The sequence below is a fragment of the Canis lupus genome, chromosome 32 (genome assembly GCF_048164855.1).
Source record: "Canis lupus baileyi chromosome 32, mCanLup2.hap1, whole genome shotgun sequence".
Lineage (NCBI taxonomy): Eukaryota > Metazoa > Chordata > Mammalia > Carnivora > Canidae > Canis > Canis lupus.
This window is the reverse complement of record NC_132869.1, coordinates 18,143,608-18,170,015: the sequence shown is the minus strand read 5'-3', so window position 1 is coordinate 18,170,015 and position 26,408 is coordinate 18,143,608. Positions and strand designations below refer to the sequence as shown.

The 26,408-nt window shown below is 38.7% G+C and overlaps 1 protein-coding gene across 3 annotated transcripts in view; it reads left to right on the top strand.

Annotated features, from left to right (window-relative positions):
- FBN1 (fibrillin 1) overlaps positions 1–26,408 on the top strand; it is a 222,963-nt gene that overhangs the window by 84,301 nt on the left and 112,254 nt on the right. For all 3 annotated transcript variants that reach the window (XM_072808371.1, XM_072808372.1, XM_072808373.1), the window contains exons 6-7: positions 16,633–16,830; positions 20,213–20,338. In XM_072808371.1, the coding sequence (XP_072664472.1) occupies positions 16,633–16,830; positions 20,213–20,338 (324 nt within the window). The remainder of the gene's footprint in view (positions 1–16,632; positions 16,831–20,212; positions 20,339–26,408) is intronic.

Sequence of the window (26,408 nt, the reverse complement as noted above, 5' to 3'; positions counted from 1 at the left end):
TGATAAGGAAAGGAGCAAGATAGTGAAGAAACATTTATGCAAAATTTACATAAAGTTAACATAAGTATCATGTATAAATGAAGTTAGCATAGCACATTACGTATGGCCTTATGTTTGAATAGTGCACAAATGAGGGTCAATTATTTCTGAGGGGGGAGAAACCAATCAAATGATGCATGTTATATGAAAAGATCTCTATTCATGCTATCATTGTTACAGAATTATTAGACATAAGATTAAATATTTTACATACTTTATCTCCTATCATTCTTACGAACACTTTGCCTGTTATTATCCCTATGTATAATTAAGAAAACTTAATATCAGAGAGTAAATACTTTGTCCATGGCCACATAGGTATATAAGATGCATCCATCTCAGTTTGTAGATAGTTAGAAAGTTAATAGAAGAATATACAACACTTAGCATAAGCACTGGAACAATGCCAATACCTATTTAGACTTCCTGTCCCAGCTGCTGGAGGTAACTGCCTCTATTATAAATTTTAACACTTATATTTTCAACTGATACCAAAATGGCTTTTGTGTTTTCATGATTTAAGGTGGATATATTTACGAAAACAAAATTCGAGTGACTTGCATTTCATGCGAACACTCCAACACTGCCCTGAGAGTTTAAATATAGCTCCCGATTTAGGAGTAGAAGTAGGATCACTGACGCTAATACAAACATTGCTTGAATCTTGAGGGTTGTGATTTAATCCTGATGTACAGAAAGACAAAGAAATGGAACCTAAGAGGGGGTGTCAGTATGAAGGCCTGACCCAAGATTTGAGAAGTCTGAGTTCTAATTCCATCTGCTATTCATTTGCTTTGTGACATTGAGAAGATCACATCACTTCTCTGAGTTTTAGTTTACTCTTGTATAAATTGTATGATCTCTTTGAGGAAGGCAAAGTAGTAAGGGGAAAGCACAGATTTTAGAATCAAAAACCCCAAAATCAGAATTTCCATTCGGCCACTTAGCCTATGTATGGCCTTGGGCAAGTGTCTTTACTTTGAGCCTCCATTTCCTCTTCTGTAAAATAGGATGGGGGAGTCTCCCTCAGAATTGCTATGAGAATTAGGTGAGCCAGCATGTGAAAGTAGTCAGAACAATGCTGTAATCAATGTCTGCTTTCTTTCCTCCATCTATAAGCTTTTTTCCGGTTCTAAAATGAGAGATTCCAGTGCTCATCTTATACGTTGACTTTTGAAGCACAACCAGCTCATAATTATGGAATTTCCTGTATTAAGGGGCTAAGCACTTCTCTCAAATCAGACTTGTCATCAGAAGACTTTCCAAGGTCTGGATGAATCTTTTCTTTTTCACATTAACAACAACATCTGGGATTTAAAACAAACAAATAAAAACCCATCTCTTTTCACCCAAGCGTTAGGGGCAGGGAATGGAAAGCAAAGTGTGATAAAGTTCATTTACCATCCTTTTTCTTCCCCTTCTTTGAGCCAAAACAGATTAGAAGGCTGAGACTTTGTTTTTATTGGTTGTAGGGACCATCTGTCTCTGCATAGGGGATCAACGCTGCTATACTATGTGAAGATTGAATAATTCCTCATCTTGATGCAAATGCAGTGACACCTTTCAGGGGCCTTCCAGTCTCTCCCTACCCATTGGCCTCCTCAGCATTTACATATTTCTTTGCTTTTCAGTACATTCTTATTGACACATAGTTTGAAATTGCCACTGTTTGGCAATAGCTCCAGGATTCCATTAGTTCCAGATGTCCCCTGTATTTGTGTATATTTTTATGATTGTTATGGTAACAAATCAAATACACATAACAATTAGAAACCTGAGGGAGAGGGTAATGGTCTTTATTTTCAGTGAAGGGCAGTATATGGGACAGATCACATTAAAAAAATAACTGTTAAGAAAATAGAGAAACAAATTGGTGACCTAATTTTAAAAAAATGGAATGTGTTTCACAAATGAGAAGTGGCAGTAGTGTTGATGCATATGATTCTTTCTATCTTAGTTAATTTAACAATGCGTATGCATTAAAAGCAGAGTGTTAAGGCAAGTTGGCAGAGGCTAATCGTGTCCCAATGTTAGACACCTTAACCAGTTGCCAGGAAGGAAAATTAAGTTGATGTTTAGAATATGAGTTCATGAAAGAATAATATCTGGAATTCTCCTCTGAATTTAGGTGAAATTTATTTGAATGTACTTGATCTGCTTTGCTTAATCTTTTTGCTCTCAATTTTAAAAATACATGCTATGTAAAAATTTCAGAAATGTAATATCTTACTCTTAGATCATTCACTGATACATGTGCCAAATGATAACAAAATCCATGTACTTAGTGTCTCAGTTGGGAGGGAGTTTGGATGAAGTAATAGAAAACTACCACAGAGACTTAAACAAGTAGGGATTAATTTTTCTCATGTTACAAATTAATTTGTAGGTATCAAAAATGCCATCAAGGACCACTGGCCCTTCTTTGTTAATGCTTTAGTCATCCTTAGCTCTTGGGCTTTTGTCCCCATGATTGTAGGTTGGCTGAGGACTTCCAGGCATCACATCTTTCTAGAAGGACAAAAGGATAAAGGACAAGGAAGGTGATCCAGATTACTGTGTCTCATTTTATCAGAAAACGAAAAGCTTTCCATGACTCTCCATCTTGTACACGTCCACCTGCACCTTTTTGACAGACCTGGGCACCTGTCTACCAGTAGCTGGAGGGTGGGTAAGGAGAAAGGGATGGAGAGTGGGCAAGTCAGCTGTCCACCTGTGCCTTTCAGGTTCCTTGACTTGATCTTCATGTCAGCTTTTACTTTTGCTCTATTTTGCAAATCCCAACTATCATTCACAAGAGAAGTCCAAGCAAGAGAGTAGAGCAGATCCAGAACAAATCTATCAGCCCTGCTGAATGGATTAAAAGGTACACGTCCTGTGGTCTGTTGGTCAGGGCCATCGTCTATTTTTAAGATTGTCAGAGTAACTCAGTAATCTGTAATCATGGTATTTGTAGGGGAAAGGGAATGGAAGAACTAGGAACTCTGGTAAGTATTTTATATACATGCTTTCCTGCACTACTCATACTACCTACCTTGGGAGGCAACCCCGGGGAGCAGAAGAAACTGACTCAAGGGTAACTACTCACTGCCACACTGATCATCATAGTTTGAGGATTCAAGTCAGATGGGATAGATTCAGGGAATCACAAGTAGTTAATTATGGCTTGGCCAAAGGGAATGTGTAATGCACAAGATTATGGGTTTAGATTAACTTGGGAGATATGTAATTTTTCATGTTCATTCATTCATAAATACTTGAGAACTTATTATGGTCCCACAAACTAGTCTAGGCCCTGGGAATACAAAGTTTAATGGGATAAAATATTTATCCTTAAGGCTTACAGTCTGATGAAAAACAATCATATAAATCGTGATTATGGTGGAGTTTCATTAGTGCCACAGAGGAAGAAAGAAGAGAATGGTCAGGGTAAGACTTTCAGAGGAGGAATTTGTTGGAAAAATAGGGGGGGAAGGGCATTCCAAGGAGAAGAGACATGAGTTGAGGAGATACAATCCCCTCGGGGTCACAATAGGGACTGCACCAACGGGAATGGCAAGAGATGAAGTTGAGTAGGAACCAGAGAAAAGCAGAGATGGTTGGTGTTAGAGGAGGGGCAGATTAAGAAGCTGTCAGGGTGTTAAATTTTACAGGGTTTGCAGGGATGGCTAAGTATGGGACGTGAGGACTTTTGTAACACCCCCTCCCAAGTTTGTGGACTAGGTGATCTGGGCTATGATGATGCCTAGATACCAAAATAAGAAGGGTGAGAGGACAAGTCTGGTAGAAAAATGAGCTTCTATCTACGTATGTTTCTACTTACACTGCCTTTGTTGGGTGATGAAAATGACCTTCTCTCCCAGGACTGTTATGTCCTGGCTCAGACCAGCTGAGAGGCCACCAGGGCATCTGAATGGTTCATGGCTTGTCCACTTAAAGTCCATCAGACAGGAGGAGTGTCTGATTCGAGATGCTCAGAAAATTAGTTGCTAAGCTGAGACTGAAAAGCAAGTCTCTTGACTTTTTAGGCCTACTGCTTTTCAATTCTATCCCTATGGTGTATTCTGCTTAAATAGACAAGGTAAAAGCATCAATAAATGCCTGCTGCCATTTGGGGTAAATCAACTAGAACCTTGTGTATTACCAGGAATTAGCTACTGACTTATATATGAATGTGATAACTTTTCTGCAAATTTATTTGTTCTCATGTGGCCCCTCTTGAGTTACAATTGAGATAAGAGGGTAGCTGCTAAAGTGGTGTTTGTTTGGGCATGTGTTACTGGGAAGGGTTTTATGTTTTCACTTTTCTTTGAGAATGGAAAGTTACATATTTTATAAAACTCTTTCTGGTTAGTCTTGACAAGTTACCTAAGTAGTGCCACAGTCTTATTAAGTGGTGCAGAAGTTTATGCTTTTTTCGAGCCACAAATACTCTTAAGAATCTGATGAAAACTGTGGACTCTCTTCCTCCAAAAAGGTATAAATGCACACCAACCAGATCCGGTTGTTTACAAGTAACTCTAGTTGAAGCAGAAAGGGAGATTTATTCCTGAGGTGTCCCAGGAATTCGAGGGCAGCAGTGCACCAGAGCTTTATCGAGGGCTGGAAGCAGGAATCCACAGCTCTCTTGGCCTCTCCCTGAGGCCATATGGTCTCTGTCCTTGGTCCTCTCCACAGACATTGTCCTTCCTCCATGCAAATAACTTGCTCTGTGCTTCTTTAAATACATACTGGCCTAGAATTCCAGAGGTAACATCACCTGAGGTTCCTGCCACCTGCAAAGATGAAGACCAATACTTCCCAATCCCACTTCCAAGTTTCTTGAAGAGAACACGTGATTGCCTCCACTTGGATCAGGCACTTAGTGAGTAGGGTCACTTCACTGTCCAGCTCTGTCAGACTGGTACACATGATCTATGTGCAGTTTCTGGGCACTCTGGGACCTCCTGGGTCCCAGTTAACTGTGATTGTCAAGGTAAGAATTATGGACTAGAGAAATTTGAATGCTGATAACCCAAGGTGCTACCTTTTAGCCATAAAACTATTGCAGAAAATGGAACATACATTTGAGTAGAGGATGTTTGCATGAGTATAAGAGCTAAGAATACTTGTTCCATGCAGGAGTTGTGAGTTTTGAATATCAGTAGTTAAATCCCAGGATGGTGAATGTGATGTAGATTGAATTATAACACTCTCCAAGGTCATTGATATTATATTCCTAACTTTTACCCTTAAAGGTTTGGAAATTCAGTTTTAATTATTGTTAACATGCTTCGTAAATATCCAAGGGAATACAATATAGACCTGTTCATACATCCAGAGAGCCAAAATCAGGCTCAAGTTGTTTTTTCTTCCACAGTTGGAGAAAATTGTGGTGTTCAGCTTGCCTCTTGGGGCATGTTAAACCACTTTTAATGCTGTCTCTTATTATTTTCTGACCATATGCACTTTCCACACGTATCTAACTAGCTGCCTCAGATGAAACCCAATGTCTGGCCAAGCTGATGTAAATCTTTAGTAAGTGGTAAGAAAGAACAGAGTGACACAGTGCCCCTTTAGTGTTCAGACAGTACCCGATTTAATAGTTGTAGACCTTATAGTCTCAGGAGCAATGTGAGATTTTCTTTCCAGTTCTAGAGAATGGAAATTTCTGAGCCGTCTTTCCACTGGCTGCATGAGGTGAAACTTAGCTACAACTAGATTAACCTATTTGGCTACTATGCCTATAGCATAGTATTCATACTTAGCTCTTACCTGGGATGTCTGGAATATAATTTTCACTTCCAAACAGCATGATGCATACTGTGCAATTGCTAGCTATTCAATGCTGCAAAACCGTTGTCACCTACAAAACATACATGCCCCAGAACATCAAAACCTGTATGTTACCAGCGAAGCTGCCAAGAGGCCAGAAGCTGCCATGATTGTCCAGTTAGTAACATGTTCTCAGCACATGTGGTAGGTCTTACAAATGGATGACCATCAAATAACAGCAAAAATGCACTTCTAAGGTTCTAATCCTTTTAGTTTTGGTTTCTCAGAAAATCAGTCTTCTGCCATGTTTTGATATCTGAGCATGCACAGATTTTTGTTAGGAATCTTCTTTTGTTGATTAATTAAAAATGATCTGATTGGGTTTTGGAACTGTGGCCTCTCCCATTCCCTCAGCTTGCATGCCTGTCTTCTGTACAGTTCACTCACGTGTTCTAAGTAATGCTTATACTTTCTTCCAACTTATCTTTCTTCAGTTGAGTTCAGTGCCAGACTTGAGCTGGAAACAGTCTCAGGAAGTTTTCATTCATCAGTCGTTTTCTTCCAAAGAAAAATTCTGAGAACAGGAAGGTCACCTTGAGAACTGCTTGATAATAGAGTATCATAGTTCAGTGATGTGTGTGTGTGTGTATGTGTGTGTGTGTGTATGAGAGAGAGGTTGAGAGAGAGAGTCATACACAATGAGAGGGATAAAGGTGGAGGGGATGATTAACCTATATAATCACGTACCCATAAGCAAATTAATATTTGGTAAAAAGCCAATTCTAGAAATAACACTTCTTAACCAATGTATCTAAGCTCTCTCACTGCCATTTGTCTGTCTTGATAGTACAGAAAGTCCATATTTATATGAGTCATTTTTCAGTTGTGGTTCAATAGCTGAACTTTTGTCCTCGCTTTAAGTTTTTCATCAGATCTTTAAGAATTGATAATATCATTGGAGTGTGGTATGTATCAATTTCCGGTAGAATGAGCTTTGGGCTGGCAGTGAGAATGCTCGTGGTCTTGGATTCCCTTGCCCTGTCATTTCATAGAAGCAGCAGTGAATTTCCCCTGGAGGAAATCCCACCCACATGCCAGGATTCCATCACATATTATTGGTCTGAGCCATGTGTACTTAACACTCGGGTTTCTGAGAGAATTGGCTAAACGCGTTTGAAGTAAGAATTTCAACCGTATAGTTTATATATAAATTTGCGAATGTGATATGACTACATGCTTGCTCAGAAAGAGGAAGGGAAGGGCAAGAAATATAGTGAAAAAGCTAAAATGCATAGACCCAGATTAATTTCATTATACATAGGTTTTATAGCATCAAGATGTACAAATAATACTGTTTTATGCAGGGCCAGCCTCATCAGTTCAAATCACCTGTCCTATACTTAGTACTTGTGAAAGTGTGAAGAACTTTTGTATTGCTTATTGCTGGTTAGAGACTAATTTTTGGTCAGAGTCCCCATTTTGGTAAGAGACTAGCCATGTATCCAGCTGCTGGAGCCAGAAACCCACAAGTCATCCTTGTCTTTTCAGTTTCCCTCACCCCTCACCTGCAAACCACCTCTAAGCGCTAATGGTTCTCACCCCCCAGGGACCCCTGCCCCTTCCCAGTTGCTCTCTACTTTTGTGCCATCACCTAGCCACCTCCATCTTCCCTCTGATCCTCCAGTAGCCTCCTTGTAAGCCTTCCCATTTCTGCTCTTGAACCCTCTATACAGCACTTTAAAAATAACCTGTTGTGTTTTCCATGGCTTCCTATTGAGCTTAGAGCCAAATCCAAGCTCTTTACCATGGCCTGGAATGTGCTGTGTAATCCAGTTCCTGCCCAATGTTCCAGCCTCATGGTGTGTCCTTTTCTCTTTGCTCTCTGGGCTCTGGTCACTGTAGCCATCTCTCATTACTGGAGAAGCCAGGCCCTCTCAGGCTAGAGCCACTGTTCTCTGAAGCACTTACTCTCACCATGCGCAGCTGGTTTGCTCTCATCTTTCAGGCCTCAGTATAAATAGCACCTTCTCCAAGAAGTCTTCCATGGTAGGTTCCCCCAATTATTCTGTCATGGCAGCATGCTAATTTCATTTGTAGACTAAATCACGGCCTCAAATCTAAAGTGATTTTAAACATATTCACCTATTTGCTGACTACTTCCCCTGCCAGACTGTAAATTCCATGTGGTCACGGACTTTATCTCCTGCTGCTCACAGTAGCTTGATAAATATTTGTTGAATGAAGAAATCCTTGATTACATTTTACAGCTGTAAAGTTTACTCATTGAACTTTCTCGTTGAAGTCAGAATGTCTGATTTTATTTTATGTAGTGGGATTTTTTTAAATTGTGGTAAAATATATATAACAAAATTACCATTTTAGTCATTTTTAGAGGTGTAGTTCAGTGGCATTGAATACATTCACATTGTGTGCAACCATCACCACCATCCATCTCCAGAACTTTCTTACCTTCTTGAATTGAAACTGTACCCATGAACCAATAACTCCCCATTCCTCCTTTCCCTTACCCCTGGCAACCACCATTCTACTCTGTTTCTATGAGTTTGGCTATTCTGGCTATCTCATATTAGTGGAACCTACATCAAAGTAACACCAATAGGTTCATTTTTATTGCCCCTTTACAAACACAGGCCTTTATTCTCTATATGTGAAAATCTCATTTATAATGATAATTTTCCAATTTTAACAATAAACATTCCATTAGAATCCTTCAGAAATAGAATTTCTATAGAATTTGTATTTGGAAATTAAGCAATATCACAAGGCACTTTTGAGATATGTGAGTTGATCTAAGAATATGTTGACCCTGGAGAATTTTATATGTAATATCATTGATCACAGGGCCCTTTACTCTTTTGTTATTAATCTTGCTCTTGGAATGTGGGGAATGTTTCATACTTGGTGGCTTTGAAGAAAATATAAAAGAATAAATAAATCAAATTGTTATGTAATACTATTGTTTTTGTCTTGCTGTTTAATAGCTGATGCTCTGTGGTGAAGCTGCAGTTTGGTTTAACATGGCATTCATGCAAGCCATTTTAAAAGTGCATAAGTCAGAGCCAGCTGGTTCTTTAACATGCTATTTGCAGACTATGAAAAATGAAGACACTCTATAATTTTATTATCTTTTTTTTTAAAGCTTTTATTTATTTATTCATGAGAGACACACAGAGAGAGCGAGGCAGAGACACAGGCAGAGGGAGAAGCAGGCTCCATGCAGGGAACCTGACATGGGACTCGATCCCCAGTCTCCAGGATCACGCTCTGGGCTGAAGGCAGCGCTAAACCGCTAAGCCACCTGGGCTGCCCTATAATTTTATTTTATTTTATTTTTTTAACATTTTTTATTTATTTATGATAGTCACACACAGAGAGAAAGAGAGAGAGGCAGAGACACACAGGCAGAGGGAGAAGCAGGCTCCATGCACCGGGAGCCCGACGTGGGATTCGATCCCGGGTCTCCAGGATCGCGCCCTGGGCCAAAGGCAGGTGCCAAACCGCTGCGCCACCCAGGGATCCCTATAATTTTATTATCTTGATGGTGAATATGTCACCTAACCCAGAGTTTGACTTCTCTCCACTCCGGCACCCATTTTTTTTTTTTCTAGTAAAGGTAGTTTGGAGATAACTTTGAGGGAAAGTGAAAATCAGTAATGACTTGTAGGATGTTCAATGAGGGAACAAATAGTGTCAAGTAAATGATTATTCAGACATGAGATTTTCTCTTCCCTGAACAAGATTGCTTACTGTCTTCATCATGGCACAGAATAAAATGTGATAACAGTATTTGGAAGTTGAATTGCTGCTGCACATAATCAGATTCCATAGAACTATGGCCTAGATTTGGTGAATCACTGAGTCTGCATTTAGAATTAAAAGGTGTATCACCTTGTTTCTGCAGTTTTGAATGATATTTATATTTTATCATATTAAATTTTTTTATCATATTAAATTTATAATGGTAATACTTTTATGAATTAAAGAAGTTAAAAGTCAGTGAAATGTTAACAGAAATAGCTTTGTGTTTTATTCTTATGCTCTATTTCTAAAATGTTTTAGTTTACAGTGAAGCTGTTGTCTCAGATACAGTTACTGAAAGTTAAACATTTTGCATAATGTAACTTAGTAAATTTTTTCAAAAGTTAATATTCTTTAAATAACATTATGGAGATCACATTCATACTCATATTTTGCATGTAGTATTTTGTAAAAAATGTATGGATTGGAAAGTATATTTGAAATTTATTATGTCATTTAAAAAAACATAGCTTGGATAAAATAAAAGAAACAATATTGCATAGTAAAAGTAGCCCAGGAAGGAATTCTTAACCCCTCAGAATTTTTATTATTAAACATTTCAAACTTAAATTAAAGTTGAAATAATGATGTAAAGTGTACCCATATACTTCCCACCTACATTAAATATTTGTTAACATTTTTCTACTTTTATATATATAATATTTTCTATGTGCTTATTTGTATATGTATATTTAAATACATATTTTTAGTATTATATGTGATATATATTAAATATTAGTCTGTGTATATTATATGTAAATGTAGTTATATATTATATATTTGTGTATATATATTAATAGGTATATATTTATATATATTTGTTGTCTGTTTTGCTGAATCTTTTGAAAATTCAGTTGCATACATCATGACACATCACTTCATAGATAACCAAAATACCATGACCATATCTAAGAGATCAATAATTCCACGATATTATGTAATTTACAGCCCATATAAAATTTCCCCAGTTGTCTCTTTTTGAAACAGAATCCAATTAAGTTTTGGTTATTGTATCTTTTTAATCTAAATAATCCCTCTGCCATCTTTTTTTTTTTTTTTTTTTTAAGAGAAGATGTCTTATATTTTTGGAAAAGTTCAGTACAGTTGCTTTTAAAAATCACACATTCTGGGTTTTCTGAGTATTTCCTTGTGGTGTCATTTGTCTTGTTCTTCTACCCCATATGTCCTCTCCGCTATAGGTTAGGTCTAGAAGCTTAATTTGATTAAGGTTTGACTATTTTTGGCATAAACTTCATAGATGATGTTTAGTACTTTATATTTAATCAAATCAGGAGTCATGAAAGTATTTCAAGGTGGCCTGTGATCGTGCAATTCTTGAGGAATTGAATGTTAACTTTTGGTGTCACTGATGCTAAGTTTGATCAGTGTGTTTGGAACCTGGGCGAAGAATCCCTCTGGCATTCTACTCAGGTACCATGTCTAGCACTGGGCAGAGCAGTTGGAAGTGGGAATTCATGGTAGTGGAATGGTGTCATGTATATAGATGTGCTTTATAACCCTGGGAAGGGAGAGCTTAGAAACGTGAATTCACGTGACTATTAGAACAGTGGAGCAGTGGGTGGTTAGCTTTCTTAAATTTTAATTTGCTGTTTTGGTTTAGTGAGCTTGTGGTTAGTATAACTAATAAAGAACATAGTAAAATGCCTCATAATCAGTCAACATTATGGAAATGAATGTTATGGAATTGGTTTATATTGAGTAGCAGTGATCCTAGTCCATGGACTCACATTTCTAAGGATTCTAAGCTGACTGCTTACCTGACCTTCAGGTAAGGCATCTTGCAGATGCCTCCAATTATGGAACATAAGAACTTCTCAATAAAGTTAAGAGAGAGAGAGGGACAACTTAGAGCCCTAGAGGGCAAAATCACAATGGGGGGCTTTTGTAAAAGACAGATGGATACCCAAGACTCAAGCCACATCAACTGAATTGGATTCTAGGGGGTGGGGGTGGGGGAATGAGGAGAGAGGCTATGGGAGGACAGGGGTGAGGCCCAGGCATTAGTATTTTGAAAAACTTCCCCAGGTGATTTTGTTATGTCCTAAGGTTAAGAATAATTAGAGGAAGAAGAAATGGGAGGAGTTATGAGACTAATGATGATCATGGAACTTCTTTGCTTTAATTTTCTCTGGACTGAAAGTTCTCTGAACTCTTTCCTCAGGAGGTTGTATTGAAATTCCACACGTTAGGAGTCTAATGTGTCCCAGGCCAGCCTACCTGAAAGGAAGAAGCATGCTGTGACCCTGTCATGGAGAAATTGATAGCTCATTCTTTTGTTTGTAATTTTTATGAAAAGAAGGATTTAAAATAATTGGAGTCTACTGCCCCAAATTATATCCTTGTGCCTTCCTGTAGTTTGTGGTTTAGTGACTGGGCAGGAGTGACAAGAATTCATTGTACCACAGAATATCCTTTCTCTGTGCGTGATGCATTTTCTTTAGGGTGAAGTCTGATTGCAACTGAAAGTGAAGTAACATAGTGGGTCACAGCATTCTGAGCTGCGGACCTGGGAAGGGGCTGAGGATCTGAAGCCACACATACACATTAGTGAGATCCTAAGCCTTGAAGCTAAATCTTTGGGGACTGTGGAATAGTCCTGGAGCCTCACCACTCAGAATGGGAACATGTAGATGCAAAATTTCCCATGAACTAGCCATATTGGGGTAAGCCAGTTAAAAATAATTAAAATTGTATTTTAATTTGGGAAAGGCTTGGCCTGTTGCCCTAGTTCATGGTGGTCTTATAAGGAAGTGATTGTAGAGCAATTTGCAAACAGAAGTATTTTTAATACTATATTTTCGTTGCATCAGGAATAGTTATTTATGTTGAAGGAATGAGTCAGACATTACCCCAGCATTGAATTAGGCACATTCCCTGTCTAGTGCTGGGACTATCTGAAAAATAAATAAATAAATAAATAAAAAGAGTGTGTAAATTTAGCCTAGTATCATGTAAGTGCTATGGGAATAATTGTAAATAATTGGATTATTAGTAAGGAATTGGGAGTGGGCACATTTTTTTTCTGTGGTTGAGGTATTGGACAAAAAACAGCATAGCTTTGGCAATCTAATAAAACACAGGACAAAAAGCACATGCTGCCAAATCAGAATGACATTTGAAAACCACGTTAATAGAGCATTTACCTTCCAAGAGATTTTTAGATCCAATTCTGTTTCATCCAGATTATGCCTCTGTCCTCTGCACTCAGCAATTTTTATTGAAAATGTGGCCGTACAAATACATTTATGTATGCTTACTAATCTGTACTGTCAAATGGTCTGGTTTTTATCCATAGTGGTATTTACTGTAGAAATGTGTTAAGTCTATAGATTCTGTTATGTATACTTCAACTATTTGCCAAATATCTAGTGTGTTTAATAAAGGTGGGTCCCTGTGGGCTCTAGAGATGCCCAAAGAAAATTGCCAGAATTAACAATAGTGCCATTTCTATTCTGTGTGTTTCATATTAAAATGAGGGTAAGAGGTTGTTAACCCTGGAAAAGTCTTAAGGATTATTTTTTTAATGGGGGTCTTCCAATGAGGAATTCATGTCCGAAATCACGAGGCAGAGTCAGACAGAACTGAATCAGATTTTCTGAGTATTTTGTAGTGTGCCTTGATTTTGCTGGTGTCACTCTCAAAACAGTGTGTTACCCTGAATCTTTGCAATCCTCATATATAAAATCTTTCCATAAGCATTTTGATGAAATGAACAGCAAAACTAAAGCTAAGCAGTGTTGAAGAGAGGATTATAAATTCAAATTCATGTTCCATTATGGTTTTTAAAGATTGAAAATGACATGCCAACATGAATCTGAGTCAAACGTTTGTACTTACCTCAGTAAATTAAGAGAAGAAAAAAACCTGAATTTCTTTCCTTGTCACCTAACATAGGTTTTATTTACTTTTTAAATAAAAGATTATTTTGCTGTGATCTTTCTAGTCTCAGAAGTAAAATATGTATATGTAATCAAAAAAATCTTGATGGTTGTTGTGTGAGACTAAACGTTTTTCATTATAAAGTAATTCATCAGTAATGTACAATGAATGTTGTGTATGATAATGAAGAATTGGAAGCAATTTAAGTAACACACAGAAAATTATTGAATAAATTATGTTATAACTTGATGGAAAATTAGGAGGCATGTAAAATCGTATTTTGGAATAGTAGTTACATGGGGAAATGCTTTTGGCAATTTTAAGATTCAAAGTTGTATCTTTAATATAGTTTCTATTTTGTGGTAAAGAGAAAAACCCCTGTAAAATTAGGTTAAGATAATATAACCAGTATGCATCAAAGATTTCTTTGGGTGCAATTACATGTGATTTTTCTTATTTTTATTGCTACGTTTTCCTAGTTCTCTAAAATAATTATTTTTGAATCACAAACTATATAATGAAGTGTAAAATAGAAAAGAAATGCTGTATGTTGGAAAAGTATTTGTTAAATGCCTATAGGTATTTGGAAGAATTGAGCCAAATTATGAATGATGGCAGCCTTTGAGTTTGTCCATGCTTTTTACTGCGTTTAAGAGCACTTTTGCTGCAAACTGTCATGGTGGTATCATTTTCCTTTATTGACAGAATGAAATGAGGGCAGAGATTTTATTCCATAGCATTTAATTTTTGTATTCTTGTTTGAATTCAATACTCTGGAAGAAGATAGCAGATTTTTTAATAGATCTGGCATACTCTGAAAAATATTAAATATCCAAATGTACCTAGAATTTGACTATTTAAAACTAAGAATAATCAGTTGGGTAAAAAAAAAAATGCATGAACAAAATAAAAAGACAATAAACTGAGGAAGCAACAGGAGATAAGGCTGGAAAGGTGGGAGGGGCCAGAGCATTAGAGACTTGAGTGGAACAAAGTTATAAGATTAGTCTTTTGGAATGGTAACACTGGTGGTGTTTAGATGTTTACAAACTAAACAACTTTTTGGCCTATTTGCATATCTTGTATTAGTATTTACTTAATATTTTTATGTAATATTTTTCTTTAAATCGAGTTAAGCTGCTTTTATTCATCCTCATAGCAAACATATTTGTGAAATCATGAGTAAGTTATGGTTATAGTTTTTAATAATACAAATTAGAATTAATAAGTGACTATTCAAACCTGACTATCTAGGAGCATCTCGGTAGCTCAGTCGGTTCAGTGTCTGTCTTTGGCTCCAGGTCATGATCTTAGGGTCCCAGGATGGAGCCCTATGTTGGGCTCTCTCTCTGCTCAGCGGGGAGTCTGCTTCTCCCTCTCCCTCTGTGTTCTTTTTCCTCTCAAATAAATAAATTAAATTAAATTAAATTAAATTAAATTAAATTAAAAACCTGACAATCTAAAGCCATCCTGCATCCCATCAGTGATACACATAGCACACTTTGGTAAGCACTTGCATGGAGAAGGAGATGTGGAGATGGAGACTCCACATTTTGGTCATCCTGTCCATCTCTTAAGCATTACCATAATTTGGGCCTAGTCCTCTTGTTCAACTTGACCAGGTAATATTTTGTTTTAGGATCTACTAAGAAGGCTCATCTTTCCACATGGGCATTAGGGCAGTGCCATTGACCACAGGTGGCTCATTCCAGCAAGATAGAAGGGAGAACGAGGAAGAACATTTAGTGATAGGGAGCTGCTAGGGTCATAACTGCAACAGAGAAAGCAGGAGAGAATACACAGAACAGAGGCATGACTGCAGGTAAGATTCAGCTATTGTCCAAATGTGGTCACGCTCCATCCTTCACTCTTACTGGTACTGTAATGAAGAGTTGTCCTTGGTTAACTGCATATGTATGTTTCATGAGCTACCTAAAGAAAGAAAGAAGAAAAGTGAAAACCTAACCTAGCTATTACATTAGCACACATGGTGATTTTCATAAAACTGTGGAATTCAGTGGTGAAAGGAACTTAGTTATTCAGTTATTTATTATTTGTTTACTCCATCCCTGGATTCACAAGAAACTATGCATTTCTGAAAATGACATAGGGAAGCATGCAGTGTCGCGTAGTGGATAAGCCCATGGGTCTTGCTACAGCTCAGCCTCGCTTATCTGTCAAGGTCATTGTAGAACAGAAAGGGATATTATGGTCTCAATTTCTCTCATAGGGAGACTGAGGACAGCCTGATTTTGGTCCTCTATGCTCACTACATGTTAATCTTTCTTGTCTTTTGGCTGCTGAATCCAGATTGACTTTCTCCTGCTAACAAAACAAAACAGAACAAAAACGGAGGCAGATTTCATAGAATACTTGGAAATTCTCCTATGGCCTTGGCTTATCCCTGTTTGCTTGAAGATGGACTTTTGCCCAAGGGTTACAATGATTTCAGACCAATGTCCCTACTGTTTATATTAAATACCTAATGTCTTTGCATGGGTAAATACTTAATAATGCTTACTTGTTTGTTGGCTTGCTTGTGTTTTGTACTTGAAGTAAGATGGACCAATCCAAAAGAAATGAGTAGTCCATTTCTTTTGTTCAAGGAACTCCCAGGAAGAAGGTGCTATGACTTTCCTCATTGCAAACTTTGAAATTTTTTGCTTTCTCCAGCCTGAGTAATAATAGACCGTAAGCTCTGTAAGGGCAGGGATTTGGTCTATTTTAATCACTAAAACATCTCCATCAAGCACAGGGGCTGATTGATAGTAGGCACTGGCACATTTTCTTGAGTGAATGAGTGCTTCTTACTATCATAATGCTGTATTTGTGTAGGACACTACAATTGTAAAGTGTTTTCCCTTAGCTCATTTGATCTTTGCAACAGGGTTTTTTCACAGTGGATAGGAACTAGTGTTTTTACCCTTGTGTCATAGGTGAGGAAAATGGAGGGGGGCAGCAGAAGGGTCTGCCAGAGGCTTCACACAGAGTCACTGACGTGTGGTTCTCTCCCTGAAGACTGTTTCCCGATTCGGAGTCAGACAAGATGGGGCACAGCTGTTCCTCTGCGTGATGGTTCCTGCTTCTCTGGACCTTCATGGAATTCTTCTCCTTTATTTTCAGATTACAGGACAGGCCCATGTTTTACTGTGGTCAGCAACCAGATGTGCCAGGGACAGCTCAGCGGGATTGTCTGCACAAAAACACTCTGCTGTGCCACGGTGGGCAGAGCCTGGGGCCACCCGTGCGAGATGTGCCCCGCCCAGCCCCACCCCTGTCGCCGAGGCTTCATTCCAAATATCCGTACGGGAGCCTGTCAAGGTAAGCCGCTGGCTGATGCAGTTATTAATGGATTCATCTTATTTGCTCTGGAGAGCCATTCTCCAGCAAAGTTGGAGAGAATGGAAAAGCGGTGTCAGAGACATAACTTCACGATTTCGCTGACGGCATGATATCCAACTTAGGCATTAGGAGTGTGGCTCGGGAGAGAGCAGCTGGTCTCCCTGGACCTTTCCTTGCCAGCAGTTCCCCCTCTGACCCCAAAGCTGTTTCTTTGGGGTGATATGGTTTTGTTTGCAGCAGTGCTGTGCATTAGGACAATGCTGTGTATCGACACTAAGCAAAATCTCTGAGCAACGTAGTTTCTTTTTCTTCATTTTCTTCATTTTTTCCCTTCATTTGGTGTTGTTGGAGTTCCTCTGTCTCATGGGTTGTACTTAGTTGACCTCAAGAAAATAGTTCCTCTCTCCATTTTACATGCTACATTATGCTTTTTTTTTTATAAGTCAGAAATAAATTAAGATTTGTTTCACAGTTTTAAATATCCCCAGATGTCGCCTGCTTGCTTCTTCTCCTACCTCCCATAGAAGCCCTTACTCTGTTTTTGGCTTTTACTCCTGTTCTTCCAGCTGTACAAATTCTTTTATTGTCTGGATGTCTGGCAGGAAACAGGAGGAAGTGAACGGAGGCAGTTCAGCACTAAACTGATGGGATTGAAAACTCCCAGGCTGTATCTGTTTCCTTTAGACATCTTCAGGGCTTTTTTAGCAAGTTGCAATATTTCCAGAAAATTCAGGGTATGCACTTTTGAGGCAAGTAGATACCAGTTTGGTTTTGTTCTGTACATTAATTCTAAGGCTGATATGCCGTAAAATAGAATTTGAGCTTAATCCCATAGTTTAAGCTCTGTTGGTCTCCATTAAATTATACTTCCACAAATTCCACTTGTGATAAACACTGTTGGTCCTGGCTCCTGATTGCTATGTATAACATACAGCCCCTTTATTTGCCCTTCAACTTGTCCTTCTGAAAGCCAGGAGCTGCAAGAAGTCACTTTGAAACAAAAGAGTTACAGAGGGGTCTAGCGTGTGATTTTATAAAATCATAAGTAAGTTTGGTTCCCTCTCTCTTGGGTACCTCCTTTATTTTTCTCAGCCTTAGAAAGCCCCAGTGAGTTTTGAAGAAATTCTTGGTCTTAGTGTTGTAAAGGCAGCTAGTACCCGTGAACTCATCAACAGAGACCAGAAAGCCGGATTTGGTGTCTGTGAGTCCTTGTCAGAAGTTGAGGCTCTGAGAGAACTGGGGGACAGAGAATGGAGAGGGAGAGGGAAGAGCGATTGCTCTGTGTCTTTGCTATGCATTTCATACAGTCTAGACTTGTCCAGCATTTTCTTTCTGTCCCTTCCTGACTCTTTATCAGAAATTTTGTGAAACCCTTGAAATCAAGATGGCAGTTATACTGCCACTTTGAGAATGAAATTCCCCATGTTTTATTATGGGTTTTTCCAAGCGATTCTGCTATCTGCTTGGGGCTGTGTCTCTTTGCTGGTGTTTTTCAGACCTTGGGCTAGATGGGAGGGGCTGTGGACAAATGAGTTCATAAAGGAGCTCATTCTGTCTTCAGTCTTGAAAGATGTGGCCAACAGAGAAGTGCCCTCATATATATTTCCTCTTGGCCAAAATTTATGACCAACAAGACTATCAAGTTTTGCTTATATGTGCCATCAATTTCAAATAACATTTTAATAACATATTCAGTATATTAAGAGAATGGAAACTTCTGGTCTAAGAGAAAATTGAGATCAGCTATAAAATGTAATCTAATTATATTTCACATATAGTGGTTCATTTGTGGGCCAGGACCTTCCATTTAACATAGTGACACTTTTATAGCAAAATAAATTGTTGGTTCTTTAGTATCCTTTCCATCATGCCAACTTTTCTTAAGAACACAGGTTATTAGAGATCTTAAAATTGGTGCTCACTCTCTTGCTTCATACAATGAAGAATAAGACAAAGGAGTACACTAGGTTTCCAGATTTCTAAAAGAATATCCAGAGTGAGAGAAAGAAAAGTTAGACTGCCACACTGGGGGTTCCTTTATTAAACTAGACTTTTGTGTGTTATATATGAAGAGATGGAAAGAATGTACATGTATTTTTTTACAATCTTTCTAACTGAACATAATGAGCTTGGAGTGATTCATTTTGTTCCTAAGGGGTTCGTATTTGGGACTACATGTGGGACCATGTGTCAGGGATATTAGGTGTCAGGGATACAGCAGTGAACAAAATAGACAAAAAACCTGCTCTCTGAACTTTGTATTAAAGACAATGGATTTATGAAACAAAACAAAGCAAACAAGTGTTCACTAGGTCAGCTGGTGATTTGTCCAGTGGAAAAAAAAATAAGCAAAGGGTGGTGAAGGATAAGGGAGCTGGCCATTGCTATTAGATTGGCCAGGGAAGGAGGATCCACTGCTACAGTGGAGTAGACACCTGATGAACAGGGCAACATGAATCTTTATGCAACTTTATGGAGGGAGAACAATCCACGCAGAGGGGCCACTGCTCCAAAAACCCAAGGCAGGTACATCCTTGGTATATTTAAGGAATGGCAAGGGAGCCAGTGTAGAAGGAGAGGAGTGAGAGAGGAGGCCAAAAGATGAGGTCAGAGAGTAGAGAGGGCAAATAGGATCTTCTAAGATAAGGGCTTGAGTTTTAAGCCAGGAGGACACACTCTGACTTACCTTTCAAAAGGTTCCCACTCGTGGCTGCTCTGCCAGCAAAGTGAGTCTGCAGCTCAGACTGCACATTCATCTAGGGTATCTCACACTTCTCAGTCTAATGTCCTGGGTTGTTTAATTTTCACAGTGCAAGATAATTCTACAGAGTGCAAGGTGAACATTTCTCATTTCATTTGCCTAAAAACACCTTCTCATGTCTTCCGAGAGATCTTAAGTAAATTCTGTTTTAACTGAATCATTCAATGTAAGTCTTAGAGACAGTTTTATTATAGAAATGTGTGGCATTTTGATTCTAAGGATTTCTTGTATAACTCTAGTTGTTACTGTCAGCCTTTTAATTATTGTACCCCTATAATTTGCGGCATGCATAATAAACCCCACAAAAATTAATATAAATACTGCCCTTTACATAAGGGAAGATGGAAGATGGGAAAATTAACAATATTCATGACTTCTTATAAACATTATTGACCAAGTTATGTTACTCAAATAATTTATTTTACATAAAGTAATTGTGAAAAATCATTTCTCTCATCATATTCCAAATATTGTGATGGACAAATAACTCACTGACATAATTATGGTAATATAAATGTAGACAAACTATCACATTTTCTTCTGCAATGACTTTTATATGAATCTCTCCCTCTCCTCTCTCTGTCTTCTAAAATCTGACAGATGTGGATGAATGCCAGGCCATCCCTGGGCTCTGTCAAGGAGGAAATTGCATTAATACTGTTGGGTCTTTTGAGTGCAAATGCCCTGCTGGACACAAATTTAATGAAGCATCACAAAAATGTGAAGGTAAGAAATATCATGCTTTGCAGTCAAGGGGTGGAGGGGCAGGCAAAATTCAAATCAATGACAAGCTTTATTGCAAATTGTTCCAAAATCCTTCTGTCTTTGTCATTCCTGTGAATGTGTAAATATAATATTCTTACCAGGAATAATATGCCTTTGTGCTATTGAACCAGAAAAACCCTGCAGCTTTTTCCACTTTTATAGACCCAAAATAAGAGATCCATCTGAATCAAATTAGATATTAAAACATGAAATATTTTTGAACCCATATTTGGGTTAAAATGTTCAAGACATGTTTTTGCATGGTTCTAGAGACATGAATTTAAATTTAATCATTACATATCATTCAGAAAGACCTATCTTCTGATGTTTTCCTAGTTAAAATGTATGTTTGATTTTTTTGAGATTAACTCATATATTTATGCTCCTACTACAAATTTAGTGTTTTCTGCCTATCAGATGGAAGCCTTTTAATGTTAATCAAACAGAAAAATAATTTATTCTCTGGAGGTAAATTTATCTATTTGCATTTAGTTTATAGATTGAGCTCCTGAAAATGTGTATAGAGAGAATGTGTTCATATTCACCACTACTGCTACTTGCCAAAAAGAGGCCTGGCATCCAAGGCCGTAATAAATGCTTTTTCCATGAGAGGGAAGTAAGTAGGCAGCACCAAACTCTCTTTTCTTTGAGGAGTGCATGTATAATGTCTGACAGTCATGGAACAAGGCACCTGTCTCATCAAACTCAGCACAGCAAACTTCTTCCTTCATTTTCAGCTCTACTTGATGTGATGTAAAGTTTCATTTCAATGCGTGAACTTTTGTTGAAAGCAATTGCTGTTGTGTCTGCTCCCAGCAACGAAGAATAGTTCATTCTAAGCCATGTGTCTGGGATTGAATCATTAATCTTCTTTGTAGGTAGCTATAGTGTATCATACGTGGGAAAGACAGCTTCAAATTTGAGGTGCAATTCATAAATTACATTTAAGAAGTTTAATACCTACTTACCCTGAAACTGAATAATCTGCAATTTGACTCTGCTAGAATTATCTTTATGGGCTAGAGTTGTTTTTAAGTTATTAATCATCATAGAATTTATAGTGATACGTTCTTGAACATGCCATACACAGTTGAAGTAGCTGTGAAAAATAGGTTCTAAGGAAGTAGGACTTTTTAAGAATATTTTAAGTTTCAAAGAACAATAAAGTTGATTCTTACAAGCCCAATGTATTCTTGAAGTTATATTGTGGATCTATGTTAGCACAGAATGTTGATACTGAACAGGGTAAAGAACTTACTGAGCTGTACCTTTCACATTATAAAGAACCAGCTATGTTAAGTGGCCTGATTGAAGTCATTTAGATCGTGCTAAAATTTACTTCTTTTGATTCATACTCTGGTACTTGCTGTACCATATTATATAGTCTTTTTTCTTGGATATAAGCCATAATCTCTAATATTAATACTTAATATTTATATTTCCTAATATTTTGAAAAATTTACAATATTATAGATTTTCAGGTGCCATTATATATGTCTCGTTATGCCATTACTAAGCTGTTAGGTTTATAATAGCATGCAAAATCCACAGCAGCAGTAGGTTGTGTCTTAAATTTTCAGGCTTTCTCAGCTTGATATATTCAGCTTAGATATAGTCAGCTTCAAGATTTAGGGCAGTATGGTCCATATGATTTGTCCAGTCTTTGTTGTTTTCTGGAATTTGATAGCTTCCAGCTTGGAGTACAGTTGTTTGCTTGTGTCCCTGGCCTTTCCCTCAGACCTATCAGTTAACATGGGTCAGGATCCATCACCTTGTGTGGTTGGGAACAAGTCAGAAGATTTAATACTGAGATTGAAAGAAAACTCATTCAAAATCCTTTTGTTAATGCTAAGCAGCCTATTATGGTGGTGTATCCAATGGACAAAAAAATTCAGTCTGAGAATGACTTAATCCTTTTTCACAAATATTTTTTTTTTCCCGGCTACATATTGAAATCAGTAGCAAGATAAAAACAGCATATTTTTGGCTAGACCTTTTTTTTTTCTCCTAGCCATCTACGGTTACATTAAATTCAGATGATGGGGTTTTTCCCCTCTTTCTTATTTTTTTTATGCAAAATTGATACTGGAAGAGAATGTCCCGTTAGTACTACATGTTCTCTGGCCTAGAGCTCGTTTGGGCATTGTTGACCTGTCTTACTCGGGTAGGAGAGTAAATCAGAAAGTCCTCCAAGAATGCTTGGTGAGCTTAGTCCCCTCCTCCTCTCCCTTGCTTTTCTCCAGCTCCATGCCTCATTATGGGAATGCCGTAACTCTGGGCATAGGATGATTGATAGGATGGTCAATAGAAGGAATTCCAGAAAATCTGGCCTACACTGCTGAAAGTATGAAGAGAACATCTGTGTGCCCTGGGAAGATGGTCAGGCCACAGTGGGATTCTGTGCCCTTGTGAAAATCTTTCTGGCATCTTTGCCATTTCTTTGAGTGGCTTTTTGAAATGCATCTTCCTCTTGACTTGGAAAGGAAGGAACTGGGTGCCTGGAAGCCCGCAGTAATTTATTTTAAAAACCAATTCAATAAAAAATTGGCTTTAGCAAATTTACAAGATGCTAACCTTCACTCCCTTGGTGATGGTAAGAGCAGGTTTTTGGTGAGATCTTCCTTTTGCAGGACCCTCCCTTCTTAAAATATCCCCTTTCCCTGAAACTGAAGAAAGCCATGTACCAAGTTTTAGATCCAGGCGTGCAATTTAGATTCATTTGAAATGTAAATTAACAAGCTGAAATGATTAAATAACAATTATTAAATTTTCATAAATTTAAAAAGAAAAGATTGAGATTTATAGCTGTGATTTGAGAAAAAGGGAAACAAAGTTCATGCCCACCTTCATTGTTGATTTTTCCAATGACTCTCGAGTATGCACACTGAAAGAACACATGAGCCTTTTCTTTTCGGAAACCAAGTCCATATTTGCATAGGTTACTGTGGGAGGAAATTAAGAAATAAAAAGTGTAATTAAAGGATTAAGTTTTATTTCTGGAAGAGGTCCCTTGGATTCCTAATTAACCACTAATATTTTGGGATTTAGATTATCGCCAGCCCAGCCTTTAGCAATTATAATAGCACTGCATGATGCAAAGGACTTTTTAAAAATGTAGCTCTTAAGTCCGTGCACTCCCTAATACATGGCCAAAAACCTTAAGACTTCCCTCTTCTAGAATAATGACATATTTATCCAATGGCTCCTTGCTATTAGGGGCTTTTATCCACTCAGGCAGCAAGGAGAATTCCTAGGGCTACTCAACCCACTGCTCTAGATGGGGCTCCACCCTCTGCAGCTACTTGTAAGCCCTTGACTCCCATTGTTCAGGGTCACCAGCTCCCTACATGTTGCTGAACAAAATCTCTGCCATGTAGGCATAAGAGCGCTAGGCACAAGGTAGCCCTGGCCCGGGTCCTGGCCCTCAGGTCCTCCCATATTCTGTGTGACCTTGGACAAGTCAGTTACCAGCTCTGAGATACTTCAACTTTCAAATGAGGAGGTGGAACAAGATGATCTCTGGAGGTCCTTTCCAGTTCTGCAATCCAAACTCCATCTCCTCACATTTCTCAGTGTTTCCCAGTTGTGATCAGATAGCAGGTGCTGCATGAATAAGAAACCACACAAGCAGGCATATGTGGTATGACCATAAAATAGTATAGCTGCTGTTTTTTTCAACATGATTTGAAGAATTAGCTGACACATTACCACCCTATGTCTCCTGACTCACTGACCTTTGCAGGAGGGCATCCACCTTAAGTTGGACCCCTGCCCCTCTCCCTCCCAGCCCAGCCCCTAGCAATTGAAGACCTGGGTTTAGCATCACTTTATAAATGATCTTCTTTGCTCTTCAAGTTTTACTCATGTCAGCTTTCTGAAGGTCTCAGTGTAATGCAAGAGTTATGCCCAGGCACCAGACTTGCAGAAATCAGTGCTATGCTTGGACCTATACTATGAGAGTTAGATGAGTTGACAGTCATAAAACCTTTAATCAATGTCTGGTGCTCCGTACGTGTCAACTCTCATTATTATTAGTACTGTTGTACTATCCTCTCAGCCAAGGAGCCAGATCTAACAGCCAGCATGTGAAGGAAGGATGCCTCCTCCATTCTGCCAGTTCATTCTGTTTTTTTCAGTAACTCTTTCTAGTATATTTTGTCGCCTAAATAACCTCTTTGGTTATTGACCTAAGTGGCCTTAATAAGGTTAGTAGCAGTCACTTATACTAACAGGTAGAAAAATATTTCATTTAATAGACACTATTTCCTCACATCTTTTTTTTAAAGATTTATTTATTTACTTATTTATGATAGACATAGAGAGAGAGAGAGAGACAGAGACAGAGACACAGGAGGAGGGAGAAGGAGGCTCCATGCCGGGAGCCTGATGTGGGACTCAATCCTGGGTCTCCAGGATCACGCCCTGGGCCAAAGGCAGGTGCTAAACCGCTGAGCCACCCAGGGATCCCCTCCTCACATGATCTTTGATAGGAGTTCAGTGACCCAGACATTCACCTTTAGGGACACTTTGGGGAAGGTACCTTCTTCTTAATACCTTTGTGTTACAGGAGTGCATCCTCTTTCATTATTTAATGAGGTTGTTGAGTCCTTGAGGTTGAACTTCTGTGGTTTGTTGTGGTGGTGGTTGTTTGAGAGAGAGATAGCATGCTCGTGCTGGGAGGGGAGTGGAGGTTAAGATAGAGACTCTCAAGCAGGCTCCACTCTCAGCGCAAAGCCAGACATGAAGCTCGATCCCAGGACCCTGAGAACATGATCTGAGCTGAAATCTAGAGCCCGACACTTAACTGGCTGAGCCACCCAGGTGCCCCTTGTTGGTTTTTAAGTAGGATTGTGGCTGGTAAACGTGGGAGGATTGATGGTAAAGAACTGTCTTAAAATGTGCCTTCTGATACTATGCTAGTTTGAATCTTTAAGCTCCATTCCTGGCTATTTCTTGGCCTGACTTTTGCCGACTCCAGTAAAATGTCTATCTGTCGGAATAGAATATACATTTTTACCATTATACAACTTCACAATGAGAATGCTGTTTATGTTAGCATTGACTCTAATATAAGCAGGGGAATATTGTTTGCTTTAGCCTCTAGCCTAGCATAGAAGAATGGGGATTTTGCTTTTAAAAAGGTTAAACTGCATGTAAACAGTGTCACTGTTGCCTTTTTGACTAACAGGGTGAACTTGAGTCAGACAACACTTGAATCTGGTCTACTCAGAATTCTATTTCGTTTTACAAGTGAAGAGCAGTACTTAAACGAGAGAAGAAATATTCTCTCTCTTTTTAAAAAAATTTGGGCTGAGTACCAACAGTGTAGTGTGGCCATTGCAATACTCCCAGGGGGCTTGGGTCAAAATCCATGTGTCCTTAGGTGAGTGCAGAAAGCCTCCTCCTCTTGGAGTCAAGGTCGTGCAAATACCACTGTTACTCTGGGTATTTACTTTTAGCCTAGGCAAGAAGTTCTCAACTTCTTCTCCCCTCGCTGGTGCCACATCTATTGACAGCTGTCAGTGTTGAAAAGTCCTTTAAAGGAAATGGTTGGATTTGTCCTCAGGAACTTTTACTGCTTCCTTGGAGGAGACCAGTAGTCTCAGGCCCTGAGCACTAATTCTGACTATGGCCTCCACTGACCTCACAGGGGATTCGGGAAGTGGGGCAGATGGCCAGACCAACCATTATCTCTCTTCCACGATCAGTCATAGGGTGTGGGCTCCCAGGAAGGGTGAAGTCTGAGGTGAGGCAGCTCTCTACAGCTCACACAGTCCTGGCAGTAGCTGAGAACCCAAGCTGTCTACTGATGGCACCCTTAATGCTAGGACAAGTCCTCCCTTGAGAAGGATCTGGATGGAGCATCCCAGTGTTCCCCACCATTCACTCACCGAACCCACAGAAAACCATCATCATAGCAGATTGGGTGTCCCTGAGAACCCCACAATGGCCAAGTCTTGGTCAGCACTCAGACCAAATGCTCTTCTCTATAGGATTTTCGTACCTGCTTTGTGGAAAGTCAGATTGAGAA